This window comes from Rana temporaria, chromosome 1 (genome assembly GCF_905171775.1).
Source record: "Rana temporaria chromosome 1, aRanTem1.1, whole genome shotgun sequence".
Classification (NCBI taxonomy): domain Eukaryota; kingdom Metazoa; phylum Chordata; class Amphibia; order Anura; family Ranidae; genus Rana; species Rana temporaria.
The window spans coordinates 631,213,044-631,231,153 of record NC_053489.1 but is presented as its reverse complement, the minus strand read 5'-3'; the positions used below and the strand labels follow the sequence as shown (position 1 = coordinate 631,231,153).

General features: G+C 43.9%; 1 protein-coding gene across 3 annotated transcripts in view; it reads right to left on the bottom strand.

Annotated features, from left to right (window-relative positions):
• Positions 1-4,040: 4,040 nt before the first annotated feature.
• Positions 4,041-18,110, bottom strand: part of PPP2R2C (protein phosphatase 2 regulatory subunit Bgamma) — a 189,261-nt gene continuing 175,191 nt past the window's right edge. For all 3 annotated transcript variants that reach the window (XM_040335400.1, XM_040335401.1, XM_040335402.1), the window contains 4 exons: positions 16,626-16,790; positions 8,693-8,862; positions 5,910-6,001; positions 4,041-4,504 (listed from right to left, as the gene is read on the bottom strand). In XM_040335400.1, coding sequence (XP_040191334.1) covers positions 4,213-4,504; positions 5,910-6,001; positions 8,693-8,862; positions 16,626-16,790 — 719 coding nt within the window. In that variant the 3' untranslated portion in view covers positions 4,041-4,212. The remainder of the gene's footprint in view (positions 4,505-5,909; positions 6,002-8,692; positions 8,863-16,625; positions 16,791-18,110) is intronic.

The window sequence follows — 18,110 nt, the reverse complement described above, 5'->3', positions numbered from 1 at the left end:
CTTTACGTCCTGCCAGCACATCGCCTCAGTGTGAAAGCAGAAAACAAGAAATATGCCACATGTCACTCGATGGTGATACACGGGACAACATTTTAAACACTGCCTGAGCAACAGATGAGTGGTGCATCATGAACTGTTCTTTCTTCAGATAGCTTAATACATAAGCACCAAAGTTTGTACATGCACACACAATGATTGTTAGTTTATTCTCACTGTCAGTGTGAAGCTACTGGAAATCCTCAGTCTGTATCCTGAAGTAATACAAATTGTAATGATGGGCCTTGTGTATGAAGGGTGCAATATGGAATGTCTATGTATTTTTTAGTTATATTTTTATTTTGACTGACTGCAATATGTAATGCAGGCACTTTCCTTTACTATAGTTTTATACATGAGACACAATGTAGAGCGTATTTTATGTATGGGAAATGGAAGCTATATGAACTCTGGCCTAGTCTAGCCTAGAGCAAGAATGCAGCGGTTTCTTTTTTTAAACTATATACCACCTCCAGAAGGATGACCTTCATGGAACTAAATCTCCAACCATGACAAAACATTATACCGTGTTTCCCCGAAAATAAGCCTGGGTCTTATATTAATTTTGGCAACAAGAGACACTGTAGGGCTTATATTCGGGGTAGGTCTTACCATGTAATGTGCGGTCTTCTCTCCCCCTGCATGACAGGAATCCCCAATGTGAACTGAGTTAAAATGCTTGTAAAATCCTATAATCCACTCTATTACAGTAGTATATAATGTACAATGTGTGTGTTTCTGTAATATAATTGTGCCAAATACCTTTGTTAACCTCCCTGGCGGTATGATTCTTTCAGAAAAAAGGTGCTGAAAGCGGTACCATTATTTGCAAGAAAATTTGGTGATTTGTACTGTAGGCCTGTAATTTTTAGGAATAACTCACTTAAATCTGACCAAACAAGAGTCTAGTAGGCATCTCGGGTATGAAATTTTTTTAAAAACAAAATTATAAATTATAATATAATAAATAATTATAAATAATTATAACAAATAATAGTATAATTATAATAAAAATTATTCAATAATGTAATCAACTCAAAATCACTGAAATTTGCTCAGTTGCAGAATTGTCGCTGTCATTACTTTTATTTTTTTATGACGAATTTCCCCACAAATCGCTATCGCACAATTCTGCAAGTGATTATAATTTATTATCGCTGTTTTCTAGGTGCTCTAAAACCATTTTTGACATAAAAAGACACTTTTGGTTGCTATGGACAATCTACAGTTTGCAGGGAGAAAGAACAGTTTTTATTATATAAAAGAACATGTAGGACACTGGACAGACCACTAGGGACAAGGGGTGTGTGTATTTTTTACATACAGTACTGTAATCTATAAGATTACAGTATACTGTATGTAATGTGTTTGTTTACGTTTTTGAACTTGGCGCCGTTCTCCGCTCCCGTGCGTCGAAACGTCGCAGGGAACGGAGATCGGCGGCACAGGAGGACGCTGTGTGAATCGAGCGAGGTACCGCTCGCTCACACAGCGTGGTGGCATCGCTGGATCCAGGGACAAGGTAAGTAAACACAGTCTGTGGATCCAGCGAGGCGATCCCGAGTCTGACTCGGGGTTACCGATCCTAGCACAAAAATCTAACCCCGAGTCAGACTCGGGAATACCGCCAGGGAGGTTAAAGAGCCGTTCTGCGTTTCTGTAACCTGTTGGAGCTCTCTTCCCCGCAGTTATATTACAGAACCACACACATTGTACATTATATACTACTGTAATAGAGTGGATTATAGGATGTTACAAACATTTTAAATAGGGCTTATTTTCGGGGTAGGGCTTATATTGCAGCTCTCCTGGAAAATAACGCTAGGTCTTATTTTCAGGGTAGGTCTTATTTTCTGGGAAACACAGTATATATTCAATGCAGTATGAACAGCAGCCCATAGGCAGTGGGATCCCAGATTATACCACTTAAAATGAGTGGTATAATTGGAAAAGATGATGAGGAAGAAAGAGATATATAATAAAAGATCTTAGTATAATGTACTGTAATCACACAAGTGGAACAGTGATTTGTTTATCATGGAAGATGTGTGACTGCAGTAGCTGATCAGGCAGATGTATGTGAAGCGACATAGGTACAGTCCAGGGGCCCCTGATCATTTTATCCCAGCTATAGAGATAATAATGGTCTTGACTGTGATTGGGCTCTGCCAATGATCTGAAATCCAGGGAAATTCATCGGCTATAGCTACAGCTCACAATGCAGTATGGCCCACTGAATCACACAGCTTCTGAAAATCATGTCTGTATGTGAGCAAGCTGATGGTAAGCATCCTGTGTCTACACTGGTTATAATGTACTGTCTGGAGGCTTTTCCTTTCCAATAAGCACTATAGGAGTCACTGGAGTGGCTGCAATCTTTGCTCTTAAATCGTAGGACATGGCCTGAGGCCCCTGTCTGCTATATGACCAGTGACCTCTATGATCTGCTATGATCTTTGTGGCCACAGACCTGCACCCCTATGATCCATGTCACTATGGCCTGCGAGACTATGGTTTTCTATGAACTGGGAACCCTATGATTTGCCAGGATCTATGTCACTATGGTTTCCTATGACCTGGGACCCTTATGATGTGCTTTGATCTATGCCATTATGGGTTACTGTTGCCTGTGAGGTTATGATTTACTTTGACCTTCACCCCTATGGTCTGTTAAAAGGAGAAAGTCTAGAGGCCTCCATACATTCAATGTCATTTTCGAAAGGCCTTATTTTTTAGACGTCTCAAATAAGAACTGCCTACAGTGCCAGAGATCTACCTGTCAGATTCAAACCTGCTCTGCAAAAAAATAACAGATGGAGAATATAATTCAGCATGAATGGTGGCTTTGGAGCAAGGCAGACAGTTATTCTTGAAGACATAAGGCTAAATGTGTCAAAGCAGAAACACTGTTTCAGAGAGGATTTGCTGCCCATAGCAGCTAATCGGATCAATCTTCTTCCTGTGCAATATTGTAAATGAAAGAAGAATCTAATTGGTGACTATGGGCAATGAAAAACTGTCAGCAATAACTGTTCCCTTCTGCCAGTCTAACAGATAAAGCCCAGTATAACGTGGGAAGACTTGCCTCGAATATAGGACAAGATAAGCCTACCAATGTACATAATTAATGTGTGGATTTTCCTAATGGGCATGCAATGACATCACTGTAGTGCTAATACTCCAGTCTACAGGAATACCTGGGCCCATTATGTTATGTCACTGTTCTAAGCATGATGACAATCTTGTGCCTTGAAGTGAATAATGTTAGCATTGGTTGCATGTCATTGAAGTACTGGCCCAGGATGCAATACGACTAGATCAGTGTTTTTCAACTCCAGTCCTCAAGGCACACCAACAGGTCATGTTTTCAGGCTTTCCATTATTTTGAACAGGTGATTTGATCAGTTTCACTGCCTTAGTAATCACCACAGTCGTTTCATCTAAAGGAAATCCTGAAAACATGACCTGTTGGTGTGCCTTGAGGACTGGAGTTGAAAAACACTGGACTAGATAACACCAACCAGATCCCGAAGATCCTCTCTTTTACATGGATAACCCATTTTATGATGAGCCATGTCTTCAAGTGGACATATTATCGCATGGCTCTCTTCATTTGTCCAGTGTTGGAAACTATGGCACGACAATAATTGGGATAATCTTTTCACGATTTCAGCTCCTAGATCTGCTTACCCTACAAAATACATAATAATAATTGAAGTCCATTAATGTTGGTGAGCCTCAGGGACCCAGAAGTCCCTTCTCCACCTGTTGTAGATATGCTGCTGGACAGCAGTATTCTTGCAGCATGCCACAGAACTCTTAGTGGCATTTTTCAGAAACAAAATGTAATCAATCAAGTATTTAGGTAATACTAAAAAATAAAATAAAAATAGCCTCTCTGCTGCCTGAACGTCTTTGGCGATTATATGTATAGACACATTTCTCAAAGCAGTCCCATCAAATAAGTTGCCCCTGCACAAGTTATAGGCCTTAAAGGATAAAACAACAAAAAAAAACCTTCCATAATCAATAAACCAGAAGACAATTTCATCTCTTTTACCTGTACAATGCAATTAAAAACAGAATAATTCCACCACAAAGAAGACTTTCCAATAAAGGTCATCATTGTGAGTAGCCTGGAAAGGCTGGCTGAGGAATTATGGGAAATTGGAAATCCTAGTGCATATCCGAGTTCACTTTATCCTGAAATATGTACAGATTGTTTGTCGCTGCTATGGCAATGATGTTCTCGGTTGGGTGCCAAGCTGTGTGTAAGATCTTCTTAGTGAAGTCCAAACTGTCCACGCTGATGTCATCTTTTCTTCTCTTACCACCGACGCAAACTCTGCGTGGTTTAAGGACGGCTCGGGGCTTGCTGCTTTCTCGGGAGGCTTCCAGGGTTACATCCCGCTTTGTGTTCCGATCAAACATCCTAAAGAAGTTGTTGTATGCCCCAGTCATGATCACACTAAAAGGAAATAAACACATTCTTTGAAGTGGAGCAGCCAATCCTCATCGATGTTTAAAACTATTTACCACAGAAATTGGAAAATCACAGCTTCTCATACATATTACTCTGATATTTTTAATATTTTACAGCCATTTTGAAATTCTATTTTATTACTACTGCTCCCAGAGTCAGCTCTCCTTAGTTGTCCCTCTTTTTTGGCCTGATATATATAGCTAGATTCAGATAGACAGGCATATCTTTGAGGCGGCGTTGCGTATCGCATATACGCTACGCCGCCGTAAGTCAGAGAGGCAAGTGCTGTGTTCACAAAGCACTTGCCTCCTAAGTTATGGAGGCGTAGCGCAAATGGGCCGGCCTAAGCGCGTCTAATTCAAATGTGGAACAGGGAGGCGTGTTTTATGTAAATGATTCGTGACCTGACGTGATTGACGTTTTTTACAAACGGCGCATGCACCGTCCGTGGACATATCCCAGTGTGCATTGCTCCAAAGTACGCCGCAAGGACGTATTGGTTTCGACGTGAACGTAAATTACGTCCAGCCCCATTCACGGACGACTTACGCAAACAACGTAAAATTTTCAAATTTCGACGCGGGAATGACGGCCATACTTAACATTGGCTAGGCCAGCTATTTGTTCGACTAACTTTACGCCGGAAAAAGCCTTACGTATACGACGGAAAAAAATACGCCCCGGGCGCACGTATGTTTCTGAATCGGCGTATCTAGTCATTTGCATATTCTACGCCAAACTCAAGCGCCACCTAGCGGCCAGCGTAAATATGCACCATAAGATACGACGGCGTAGGAGACTTACGCCGCTCGTATCTTAGCCTAATTTAAGCGTATCTGGTTTCCAGAATACGCTTAAATTTACGACGGCATAGATTCAGAGTTACGACGGCGTATCTACTAATACGCCTGCGTAACTGTTTCTGAATCTAGCTAATAGACTTCTATTAAAAATGTACTATTTATCAAAAATAAGTAAATGATTCCAACCTCTAAAATAATGTAATTGTTATGAAAAACTGGTATAAAGGGGAAAAGAAGTAGGGACATCTGTTTGACCAGTCATCATTTGCATATGAATACTTCATAGTCCACATTATTGGTGGCATGGTAGGCGTGTGGCTCTTTTCGGGTACGTTGTGTCCCTCTTTCACACCTCATAATGTTGTGAGTTATGCCAATATACTCTTCTTCATCTGAGGTCTGGTATGGCCCCCCACCTTTAAGAATGCTGAATGCCCCATAGAACTGCCATAGTTCGGGATAATTCCCTCTGATATTCTCAGTGCTGCTTTGTACATTTCTTATTAAATATAAAAAACTGTCATTAAATAGTCACATGCAGTTCAGTGTAATAATTCTTTTCATAATAATTAATAGTGAAGTGTTACCTGTCCGAGCCATTCCAGGCACATTCAAACTTATCGAAAATGCAGTCGTTTTCATACAGGGAACATAATTTACTTCTAAGATAATCGTGAACCTGCAGGAAAAAAAATCCTCAATTATAATTTGTCTTACAGGGACATTTTCCAAAGCTTTTAGGGTTGAGTAGATTACAGTTTGAACCCCCTCAAGGCATTCATGTCCATCTAAATTTGTTTTATATTATTGGAGACATTTCGCCACTCATCCAAGTGGTTTCCTCAGTTCTAACAAGTGGCAGAAACATACTGTTGCTTAAAGCGGGAGTTCCGCGGCAAAACAGGTTTTTTTAAATAGCATTTTGAAACGCTGGTGGTACAAAGAAATTAGTACTCACCAGTCTAATCCTCATAGCCGCAGGCATGGCGATATCCCTCCGAAAGATATTTTATAAAATATTGTGATGGACATTGCCATCTTTAGTCAGGGCACTCTGAAGCCCTCCTGCAGTATCTTCCGGGATGCGGTGAATGCTGTCCCAGCATTCACCTCTCTATCCCGCGCATGCGCAGTGTGACGGCGAGGCGCGCCGTCAACACTGCAGAGTTGCTAGGACAACGGCCGAGATATCGCGAGATTGCTCCTCTGGCTGCTGTGTCTCGTCACCTTCCAGAGACACACGTGTTAGCTCCCAAAATCCTTTGCGGAGCTAACCGACACGCCCATTCCCGAACCCCTACAACCCAGATGTGCCTGCTCGAGATGCTGCAAAGGGGGTATGTAGATTTTTATATTTTTTAGGAACGGCCAAATCGTTAGGTACTTCGGGGGGACTATTAAATTCAACAAAGTGACCTAATAGGGTGAACCTCCGCTTTAAGGCCACTTTCACACTGAGGTGATTTACAGGCGCTATAGCGCTAAAAATAGCACCTGTAGAGCGCCTCTCCTGTCACTCCATTGTGAAAGCCCAAGGGCGGTGCGCTTATGGGGCGGGAAAAAAAGTCCTGCAAGCAGCATCTTTGCAGTGCTTTAGGAGTGGTGTATACATCTCTCCTAAACTGCCCCTGGTCATTGGGGAAAATAAGCAGAGCTTCCCCTTTTGGGTGGAGCTCTGCTTTAAGGTCACTAAAACGATGGTAAAGCGCCAATAAAAATAGTGGCGCTTTACTGCCGACGCCCCCAAGTGTGAAAGTGCCCTTAATATCACATGGACAACTTAGTGACCTTAAAGCGGAGCTCCACCCAAAAGGGGAAGCTCCGCCTATTTGCCTCCTGGTTTTGACACTGGGGCGGTGTGCTTGCGAAAAGTCCCGCAAGCAGCATCTTTCGGGCAGTTTGGGAGTGCTATAAACAGTGCTCCCAAAACGCACTGCCCATTGAAATGAATGGGCAGCACTCCCAAAGCACCTGAAAAAAGATTCATAAGCGCAGCAACACGGGCACTTTTAACCCCTTCTTTGGCCGCTAGCGAGGGTTCAAAGCGCTCTGCTAGCTGCTGAAAATCGGCACTTTAGCGCTAATGCTTGGATGGCCCCAGTGTGAAAGTAGCCTTACAGCGATAAGTTATTCTGTTCTTGCTTCTGACACTCATTTAAAGCATGCTTTTCTAAGGCAATGACAAGTATTAAAGCCAGAAATCCAAGCAATCCCATTCTCAGGAGGCCAGCACATAAAATTCTATGTTTATTTACCTTCTGTATTTTATGCATGTTGGTTACCTAAAAATCTTCCCTTGTGTATACATCCAAAAGGTCCAAGACTGCTGCTTGGCACCGCCATCTTGGATGTGATTTCAGCAGGCCCAGCGGACTCATTGTCATTCAGGTGACACTCCATAGTACTCCCCTGCACACCTTCCTTAGCAGGTACCTTAAAAGGCTGTGTAGGAAAGTAAGAGGAGGGGTGGAAAAGTTGGGCCAGCACAGGCAGTAATTAAACACTCCGGCCCGGATTCACGTACAGCCGCGTATCTTTGAGCGGGCGTAACGTATCCTATTTACGTTATGCCTCCGCAACTTATACGGGCAAGTGCAGTATTCTCAAAGCACTTGCTCCGTAAGTTGCGGCGGCATACCATAAATAGGCCGGCGTAAGCCCGCCTAATTCAAATGTGGAACAGGGGGGCGTGTTTTATGTTAATCACTCGTGACCCAACGTGATTGACGTTTTTCGCGAACGGCGCATGCGCCGTCCGTGGACATATCCCAGTGTGCATTGCTCCAAATTACGCCGCAAGGCCGTATTGGTTTTGACGTGAACGTAAATTACGTCAAGCCCCATTCACGGACGACTTACGGTCTGATGGACCGTTTTCATCAGACGAACCGATCGTGTGTGGGCCCCATTGTTTTTTTATCCATCGGTTAAAAATCTAGGAACTTGTTTTAAAATTATCTGATGGTTAAAAAAAAACCGATCGTCTGTGGGCACGTCCATCGGTTAAAAATCCATGCATGCTCAGAATCAAGTCGACGCATGCTCGGAAGCATTGAACTTCATTTTTCTCAGCACGTCGTTGTGGTTTTTACGTGACCGCGTTCTGACGCGATCGTTTTTTTAACCGATGGTGTGTAGGCACGACTGATGAATGTCAGCTTCATCGGATATCTGATGAAAAAATCCATCAGTCGGATGAACCGATCGTGTGTACAGGGCATTAGTGACACCAGCAAAAGCGTATACTATACACAGCGCCACAATGTTACAGGGCTATTACCGGTATTAATACATGGATATAATTTTTGAGCCAAGCTTGGAAAAATCTTATTACATCTGAGATAGTGTTCCCACAGATTGGCTCCTTTACCTGGTATGTCTCAAGGGGTTTGGTTTCCATGTTCAGGTCCCAAACTTTAACCGTGAGGTAATCGCGTGTGAGCATGTAACGGCCACTGTGACTGAATTTGACATCCGAAACTGAAGAGATGATCTCAGAAAAAAATGACCTGTTGCTGGGATCCTCTGGCTCTTCATAAACTGCAAATAAAGAGAGAAAAAAATAAAACAAACACATACTGCAGTAACAGATTGCAAATGTATTCAGGAAGGCAGAGCAAAGCGGTGTAGCAGTGACCAGTGAAGAAGACCACAGCTACTTATCCTTATTAAAATAAACTGGTCTGATTGACAGAGTTAATGCAGTTTGCACACTTGTCCTTCACAGCAGTATAATAAATATGCGTGCTAGGCATCCTTTGGCTTTTGTGAGGTACTAGACATGTCACCTACACATATTGAGGGGCTTTGGGGCTTGTGACTGTTTTTGTTTTCTTAGTTCTGTTCTGGGTCCTGGAGCCAGGAGACTTTGTAAAGCTTTGGGCGGGATAAAGCCACCTCATGCCTTTAGCCAGACCTTGGTATGAGTCTTAACTGTGCATGAGCCCTTTTACACACTGATAAAAATGATTCTGTCGGCTTGTAATTTTAACATAAAAATTTTATAATTTTCAACAAATAAATAAATGTTATTTATTTAATTTGATATTTTAACCACTTAAGGACCTTACCTGTTTTTAAGAATCAGTGTTTACACGTTAAAAACTATTTTTTTGCTAGAAAATTACTTAGAACCCCCCCAAACATTATACATTTTTTTTCTAACACCCTAGAGAATAAAATGGCGGTCATTGAAATACTTTTTGTCACACCGTATTTGCGCAGCTGTCTAAGGCCCCATACACACGAGAGGATTTATCCGCGAATACGGTCACTCGTGTTTGACAGACGCGAGGAGAGCCAATTGGTGACTATCCCGACGGGGGGGGGGGGGGGTCTGCGCTGATTGTTTATCAGCACAAGCCTCCCATGGATGCCCACACTGGACCACCAGGGATGCCCACCACACATGGATGAACAGGTATGCTCCCCCAGGGCCACCAGGGATATCACACAATGCCCAAAATAGGCCAATCAGTGGCAAAAATGGTGCCAGTCAGTGCACACTACTAATACCTGCCAGATGTTTCCTCATCAGTGATGCCCAGCAGTGCAATCTATCAATGTCCATCAGTGCCACCCATCAGTGTCCACCTATCAGTGCCACCCATAAGTACCCATCAGTGCAGCCTTTCAGTGCCACCTATCAGTGCCCATCACTGCCGCCTATGAGTGCCCATCAGTGCTGTCTATCAGTGCTGCATACCAGTGCCACCTAGTAGTGCCCATAAGTCCAGCCTAATAGTGCCCATCAGTGCCACCTCATCAGTGCCCATCAGTTTCGCCTTATCAGTGCCCATCAGTGCTGCCTCATCAGTGCCCATCAGTGAAGGAGAAAATGTACTTATTTACAAAATATTATAACAGAAACAAAGAAAAACGTAATCTTTTTCAAAATTTTCTGTCTTTTTTTTATTAGTTGCGCAAAAAATAACAACCCCAGCAGTGATCAAATACCACAAAACAAAGCTGTTGCAGAACTACAAGTCCCATCATGCCTCTGGGAGTAATTGTCACTGCCAGCCCTGCAATGCCTCATGGGAAATGTAGTTCCACAACAGCTGAAGGGCCCCAGGTTGCCTACCCCTGCCCTATAGGATCAGTGGCTCCCTCATGCTTCGGACTTCTGTTCAGTGTGGATCCATGTTATTTGGTTGTCAATTACCTTGTTATATGTAACAGCATGAACCAGCTTTCTGAGCTCATATATTTTCAGAGATAATCATATTAAAATATTATTTTTCACAAGCTATTTCTTTAAGATGGCATAAGATTGGCATACTTCCCTGCAGCCACCAGCAGAGTGCAATGAATAATCACCTCTCTTACCTCTCTCCGCTGTCTCCTCTTCTGTCGTCTGCTCATTTAGACATGTACGCTGTGCTGTTTATAGAGAGCTGTGGGCGAACCCTCACTAGCACAGGATGCTTCATATTACGCTGCCTTTTGCATATATTATCTTTATTTTAGGTCTCTGCTACCTGCAGTAATATGGAGCTCTTACACTTTGACCGTGCTTCAAAAACAATATACAGCAAGAGCTGAATATTCTCCTTGTTCTCATTAGACTGTTGTGCAATCATTTATAATAGCACTCCATTGCTTCGGTCTATGCACGTATGTGACATGTTCAGATAAAGGGACAGCATGGCGAGATATCAACTGATACGCAGAGGCTGTGTTTAAGACAACACTCTACAGCAGGGGCCTCAAACTGGTGGCCCTCCAGCTGTTGTGAAACTACAAGGCTGACAGTTATAACTAAGCATGACTCCCACAGGCAGAGGCATGATGGGATTTGTAGTTTTAAAACAGCTGGAGGGCCGCCAGTTTGAGACCTCTGCTCTACAGGAGCAGTATGATCAGTTTTGCAGTATTCACCTATACAGAGGGCTAACCACTGATGCCGCCCACACAGGAATGCACTCCAGGACGCAGTCAGTTGGACAGGAACATTTCAAATAATTATGTGCCGTAGGTTTGCCCCCTTTTTCTTCAAGTCAAACCCGAACACTTTAGTGGCACACAGCAATTTTTTTTATAGTATAAACTATACATATATTTTGCAATTAAATAACATTTCTAATTATATGAAGTTAATCACAAGAGTCCCCTTTTACATCAGAGTCCACATAGTTCCCCTTTTACACCTGAATCCACAGAGTTCCCCTTTTACATCTGAATCCGCAGAGTTCCCCTTTTACATTTGAATCCGCAGAGTTCCCCCTTTACATCTGAATCCGCAGAGTTCCCCTTTTACATTTGAATCCGCAGAGTTCCCCTTTTACATTTGAATGCGCAGAGTTCCCCTTTTACATCTGAATCCGCAGAGTTCCCCTTTTACATTTGAATCCGCAGAGTTCCCCTTTTACATTTGAATGCGCAGAGTTCCCCTTTTACATCTGAATCCGCAGAGTTCCCCTTTTACATTTGAATCCGCAGAGTTCCCCTTTTACATTTGAATCCGCAGAGTTCCCCTTTTACATCTGAATCCACAGAGTTCCCCTTTTACAGCTGAATCTGCAGAGTTCCCATACACCTTAAGGGGGGGGGGGGGGGGCGGACTCTGCAGACTCTGATAAAACAGAAAACTCTGGGGACTCTAACATAAGGGATGCTCTGGGAACCCTGATTTAAGGGGGAACACTGAGAACTCTGATGCATGGAGAGGACTCTGATGTAAGGGCAAACACTGTGGCCTGTGGTGTAAAGGGGAACTCTGATGTAAAGGGTGCTCTGAGAACCCTGATTTACCTTAGTATACTCACTCAGAGGCAGGAGAGAGAAGGGGGGAGACTTCAGTCACAGACAGGGATGGATGGTGAGCTCACTCACACCTTGGCAGTGAGCACCTCTCATCCAGATGTATCTGAGGCTGCTGGACTTCAAATTTCCGGCCCCTCACTTCCCTTTTCTGAGGCACAGCGCTAGGAATTGGAGTGTGGGCAGACACAGAGGGGTGGGGGAGGGAGTAAGAGGAGCAGATTGAGCCCTCTCTCCTCTCCCATCTTTATGTGGGGGGGGGGGGGCTGTTAATGCTGGCTTTGAGCAATGTGAAAGAGAGTGTAACAGACACTCTCAGCTTAGACAACTACAGCCAGAAACTCTGCTGGAAGGCCATAATCTGGTCTGAATAATGTGTCTGGGTCTCACGCAGTCTGAAACCCGGACACATGATTCCAAACCTGAACTATCCGGGTGAATCCCGGACAGGTGGCAACCCTAATGTGCCGAGATATTCAATCTGGCATTGAAAATGTGGAAGCTGCTATTGCTGACCTATACTTCTGAAAATGCAAGTTGCCTGAATGTCATGCTGATCCAAAGGCTTCCATACTTTTAAGTGCAACACCAGGTTCCATAATATCATTGGATGAAAGGCATTATAAACCTTCCTATTTGCACCTGGTGTTGTTCACTTGCATAAAATATGTCGTTTTATGGTGTAATTTGTTCCCCTGTATGAATAGACCAGTGTTTCTCTACTCCAGTCCTCAAGGCACCCCAACAGGCCATGTTTTCAGGATTTCCCTCGGATGAAATGGCTGTGATAATTACTAAGGGTCCTTTCACACGTGCAGACAGTTTTTTAGATCAGTTTTTTATCATCAGTTGATCTGTTTTTTCATCAGTTTTTCATCCGTTTTACATCCGTTTTTCATCAGTTGTCATCCGTTTTTCATCAGTTGTCATCCGTTTTTCATCAGTTGTCATCCGTTTTTCATTAGTTTTTCATCAGTTTTTTCATCCGTTTTTTTTTTGTTAGAACTTTATTTTTATTACATATTTTGATGAAAAACGGATGTTAGCGGATAGGATGTTAAACGGATTGTCCGCTAACATCCGTTTATCGTCCGTTCCGTTTTTTTGACGGAAGAAAAATAGGGTTTTCTTCCGTTCAAAAAAACGGAGCTTAACGGAGACGGATGTAAACGGACGTTAGCGGATGCTCATCCGCTAACGTACGCTATCCCATTGGAAAGCATTGCAGTCAGTAAACGGACGTATGAAAAAACGGACGAACGGTCTGCACGTGTGAAAGAACCCTAAGGGTCCTTTCACACGGGGCGGACCGTTTTTGTGTCCGCTCCGTGTGTCCGCAAAAGCTCAGCGGGGATCCTCCGTAATCCCCGCTGAGCTGTCGGCGGACAGGACGGTCCCCGCACACTGTGCAGAGACCGCCCTGTCTTTCCTCCGCTCTCCCCTATGGGGAATCGGATGAATACGGACCATGTGTCCGTATTCATCCGATCCGTTCCGCCGGACGGAAGAAAAATAGGGTTTTCTTCCGTCCGAAAAACCGGATCTTTACGGATGCGGATCTTTGCAGACGTTAGCGGATGCTCCATCCGCTAACGTCTGCAATCCCATAGGGATGCATTACAAGTCCGTAAACGGACTTGTAAAAAGCGGACGAACGGTCCGCACATGTGAAAGGACCCTTAGGCAGTGAAACTGATCAAATCACCTGTGCAAAGTAATGGAAATCCTGAAAACATGACCTGGTGGGGCGCCTTGACGACTGGAGTTGAGAAAAACTGGCATAGACTATAGTACAGTACATCTTTATGTTCCGGTGTCAGAAGTTTTTGTTTGTGTTTAGACATGAAGCATACCGCATTGCACTGCACAGGTTAATGCATGACTTTTGTCTGTAGTCTAAGAACTGACACTTCCGGTAAAGAAGCTACATATCCCCTGGGTCGCCAAAGGCTGGTATACGCAGACCAAAAATTGACAGGTTCAGCAGGAACTTACTGAATTTCGCTCTGTGTGTACCGCTGTCTGTTCTAGCAATCCTGCTGGAAAACTAGCATTCAAACAGCTCTTGCAGCCAGTGGCAGCGCAGCAGCAATGATCTGTGTATTTTAAAGGGTGGGGGGGGGGGTTGTGTATTGGTATCCATCTATCTGTCAAAAAAGTGTTCTCAGTTGTGTTAGATAATGCAGCTACCACTGCGCTTCCAGCTCGTTGCACATTCGTTAGACGCAGGCACTAGTTTTGTGTCTCCGACTCCCCCCCCTTCACTCTGCATTACAAAGCTCTTCATATGAGTGTTCCCCATTATAACTTCATTTTTGGAATGCTGCCTGGAACAACCAACACACTGGGATGACTCAGACCATAAGCAACACAACTAAAGCAAGTGTTGGCATACTACATACACTTAAAAGGTCAGCATTAATTAGTAGTTTGTAAGAGACATTGGCCCGGATTCAGATAGAATGCTCTATCTATCTGCGGGCGTAACGTATCTTAGATACGTTACGCCGCTGTAACTTTGGGCGCAAGCTCCGTATGCAGAAAGAACTTGCGCCCTTAGTTACGGTGGCGTAACGTATGTGTGGCTGCGTAAGCCCGCCTAATTCAAATGGGGATGTTGTGGGCGTGTTTTATTTAAATTTAAGTTGACCCCGCGTTTTTGAAGTTTTTTTTTGAACGGCGCATGCGCCGTCCGTGAAATATCCCAGTGTGCATTGCTCCAAAGTACGCCGCACAGACGTATTGGATTCGACGTGAACGTAAATGACGTCCAGCCTTATTTGCGAACGACTTACGTAAACGACGTAAAATTTTCAAAACTCGGCGTGGGAACAACGTCCATACTTAACATTAGCTACGCCTCATATAGCAGGGGTAACTATATGCCGAAAAAAGCCTAACGTAAACAACGTAAAAAAAAATGCGCCGGCGGGACGTACATTTCTGAATTGGCGTAAATACCTAACGTAACTATACGGAAGCGCCACCTGGCGACCAGCGTAAATATGCAGCCTAAGATACGCCGGTCGGATCTTAGGGAAATCTATGCGTAACTGATTCTATGAATCAGGCGCATAGATACGACGGCCGGACTCCGCAGAGTTACCCTTTCACACCTGAATCCACAGAGTTCCCCTTTTACATCTGAATCCGCAGAGTTACCCTTTTACATCTGAAAAGCCTAACGTAAACGTTGTAACTTTACTGCGTCGGCCGCGCGTACAATCGGGAATTCGCGTATTTAGCTAATTTGCATACTTGACGCGGAATTCGATGAAAGCGCCAACTAGCGGTCAGAAAAAAAATGCAGTTTAGATCCGACAGCGTAAGAGACTTACGCCTGTCGGATCTAATGGATATCTATGCGTAACTGATTCTAAGAATCAGACGCATATATACGACGGGTCAGATTAGGGCTTACGACGGTGTACATGGCGCTGCGCCGTCGTAAGTCCTTTGAGAATCTGGGCCACTGGCTGATATACAGATGACCACTAGAGGGAGATTCTGTACAATCATGGAAATATGGAACAGGAAGATTGCAAAACATGAAAAAGTTATCTCATAAATAACATTACAATGGTAACTCACTGCAAACACCATAGTTTACCTTTAAAGCTGAACTCTGGGTAAACAAATGATGTCTATAGCAGTGTGGGCCATCATTACCTCACTCACCCCAGTGCTTCAGAGGAGAAAGGATCGGATCGGATCGTTGCCACCGCTACCGGACGGCTCCGGTAAGTGGCAGAGACGACCAAGACGCGGCGGGAGGGGGGGGGGCACCTCTCCCGCCACCGATAAAAGTGATCTTGTGTATCCACCGTGGAGACCACATTTATCTTAAAGTTGACCGCCCACCATTTAAGAAAATTCCGGGGTTATGGCAGCTATCTGCAGCCATGACCTCGGTATTTAACGTCAAAGTACCAACGTATAACGACGGCAGGCGGCCCGGAAGTGATTAATGTATTCCCTGCAATAAGGTATAAAAATATTTAGGTACTAGTATCACCCTCTCACCCCCCTCTATACTTACCTGAGCCCTCACTAAATCCAGTGCTGTCCCCATCTGTAGCAGCTCTCCCCGGTCTCACAGGCTATGCTGAGGCAGTGGGAGCCATTGGCTGGTGCTGTCTGTGTCTATAGATGCAGGCAGCATGGCTCAGGATTGAGACAGCACCTTCCTATGGTGGCAAACAAAGAAGAGGTGGAGCCAGGAGTTCTAGAGGGGGACCCCAGAAGAGGAAGATCAGGGCTGCTCTGTGCAATTCTATTGCATAGAGCAGGTAACTATACCATGTTTGTTATTTTTAAAAAAGTGTATACTTTACAGCCACTTTAAATAAAGATTTTTTAGGCTGGAGTTTACCTTTAAACAATAGATGATAAAAAAATAAACCTGCAACAAAATAGCCCATTTCTCTCTGAGTCTTCTCCCTTGTGAGACAGAATAAAACTGTTGATGTGTGCACACCCCCACCGAACAATTAACATTTTGTTACCATATGGAGCAGTTCTGTGCATCTCATTAGACTTACGCTTGCAATGCTTGTCGCAGAGTGCAGATGCCCTCATGTCGCACAGCCTCAGAGATCCTTTGCTGGTGCTGTACACAAAAAGGTTGCAGTGATAGGGATGAAATTCTGCTGCTGTGATCACTTCTGTCAGGTCTTCCATGTTGGCAGGCTTGATGTCCACAATGTCTGATTTTAAGGTTAATTAAGGAAAAAAACTGTTCATATGCACCGCTGTCAGAATATAAAGCTGAACTCTAGGTAAATGTAATTATATGGTATAAAAAATCCTTATATATATTTTTAGGTATATTTTTCCTTCTTATCAGCTTTCTGAAATGGCCTGCAAAGCACAGCAAACCAAAGGGAGGACAGGCGATGTCATCCAATCACACTGTGCACTTTTGACACATTTCTGGGACCATTGACAATAATACAGCGATCAGTGCTATAAAAATGCACTGATTACTGTATAAATGTTACTGGCAGGAAAGGGGTTAACACTAGGGGGCGATCAAGGGGTTAACTGTGTTCCCTAGGTGTGTTCTAACTGTATGGGGGATGGGACTGACTAGGGGAGGAGACCGATCGGTGTTCATACTTAGTATGAACACACAATCTGTCTCCTCTCCCCTGAGAGAACTGGGATTTGTGTGTTTACACACACAGATCCCGGTCCCGCTCTGTCACCAGCGATCGCATCAGCTCCAGGGACATGCTGTGGGTGCATGCGCCTTCTACAGCGTCTTAAAGGGCCGAAGTACAGCTACGACGGCCAGCTCAGGGGAGCCAACCTGCCGCTGTATAACTGTGGCGGCTGGCCCAGAAGCGGTTAGAAAGAAAGGTCGGGTTCACATATGTATGTGCGGTTGCGTTTCTGATCACGGGTTCAGGTGCAATTCAGGTGCGAATTTGCCTGAATTTGCACCTGAATCAGACCTAAAAACTCAAAGAATACTTTTTTAAACTGCACTGCAGCCGCCCCGGACATGTGTGAACCGGCTCTATTAAGAGTCGGTCATATTCACATGTCATGCGATTTAGATGCAGCTTAATATGCATCCAATTCACATACTGTATATGTAAACCCAGCCTTAACTCCATTCCCCTAGGGTGATCAATGTACATTGCAGGGATTTTATCAAACCTTGTTGCACATTCCTACCTTTCGGTATCCGTCAGTGTTTTATCTGTGTGTCCCCATCAGTGTTTTATCTGTGTGTCCCCATCAGTGTTTTATCTGCGTGTCCCCGTCAGTGTTTTATCTGTGTGTCCCCGTCAGTGTTTTATCAGAGTGTCCCCGTCAGTGTTTTATCAGAGTGTCCCCGTCAGTGTTTTATCAGAGTGTCCCCGTCAGTGTTTTATCAGAGTGTCCCCGTCAGTGTTAATTAATGTAATTTTATTGCTAACTATTTTTATTTTTGAAATTTACCGTACCAGTAGCTGCTGCATTTCTCACCCTAGGCTTATACTCGAGTCAATACGTTTTCCTATTTTTTGTGGTAAAAT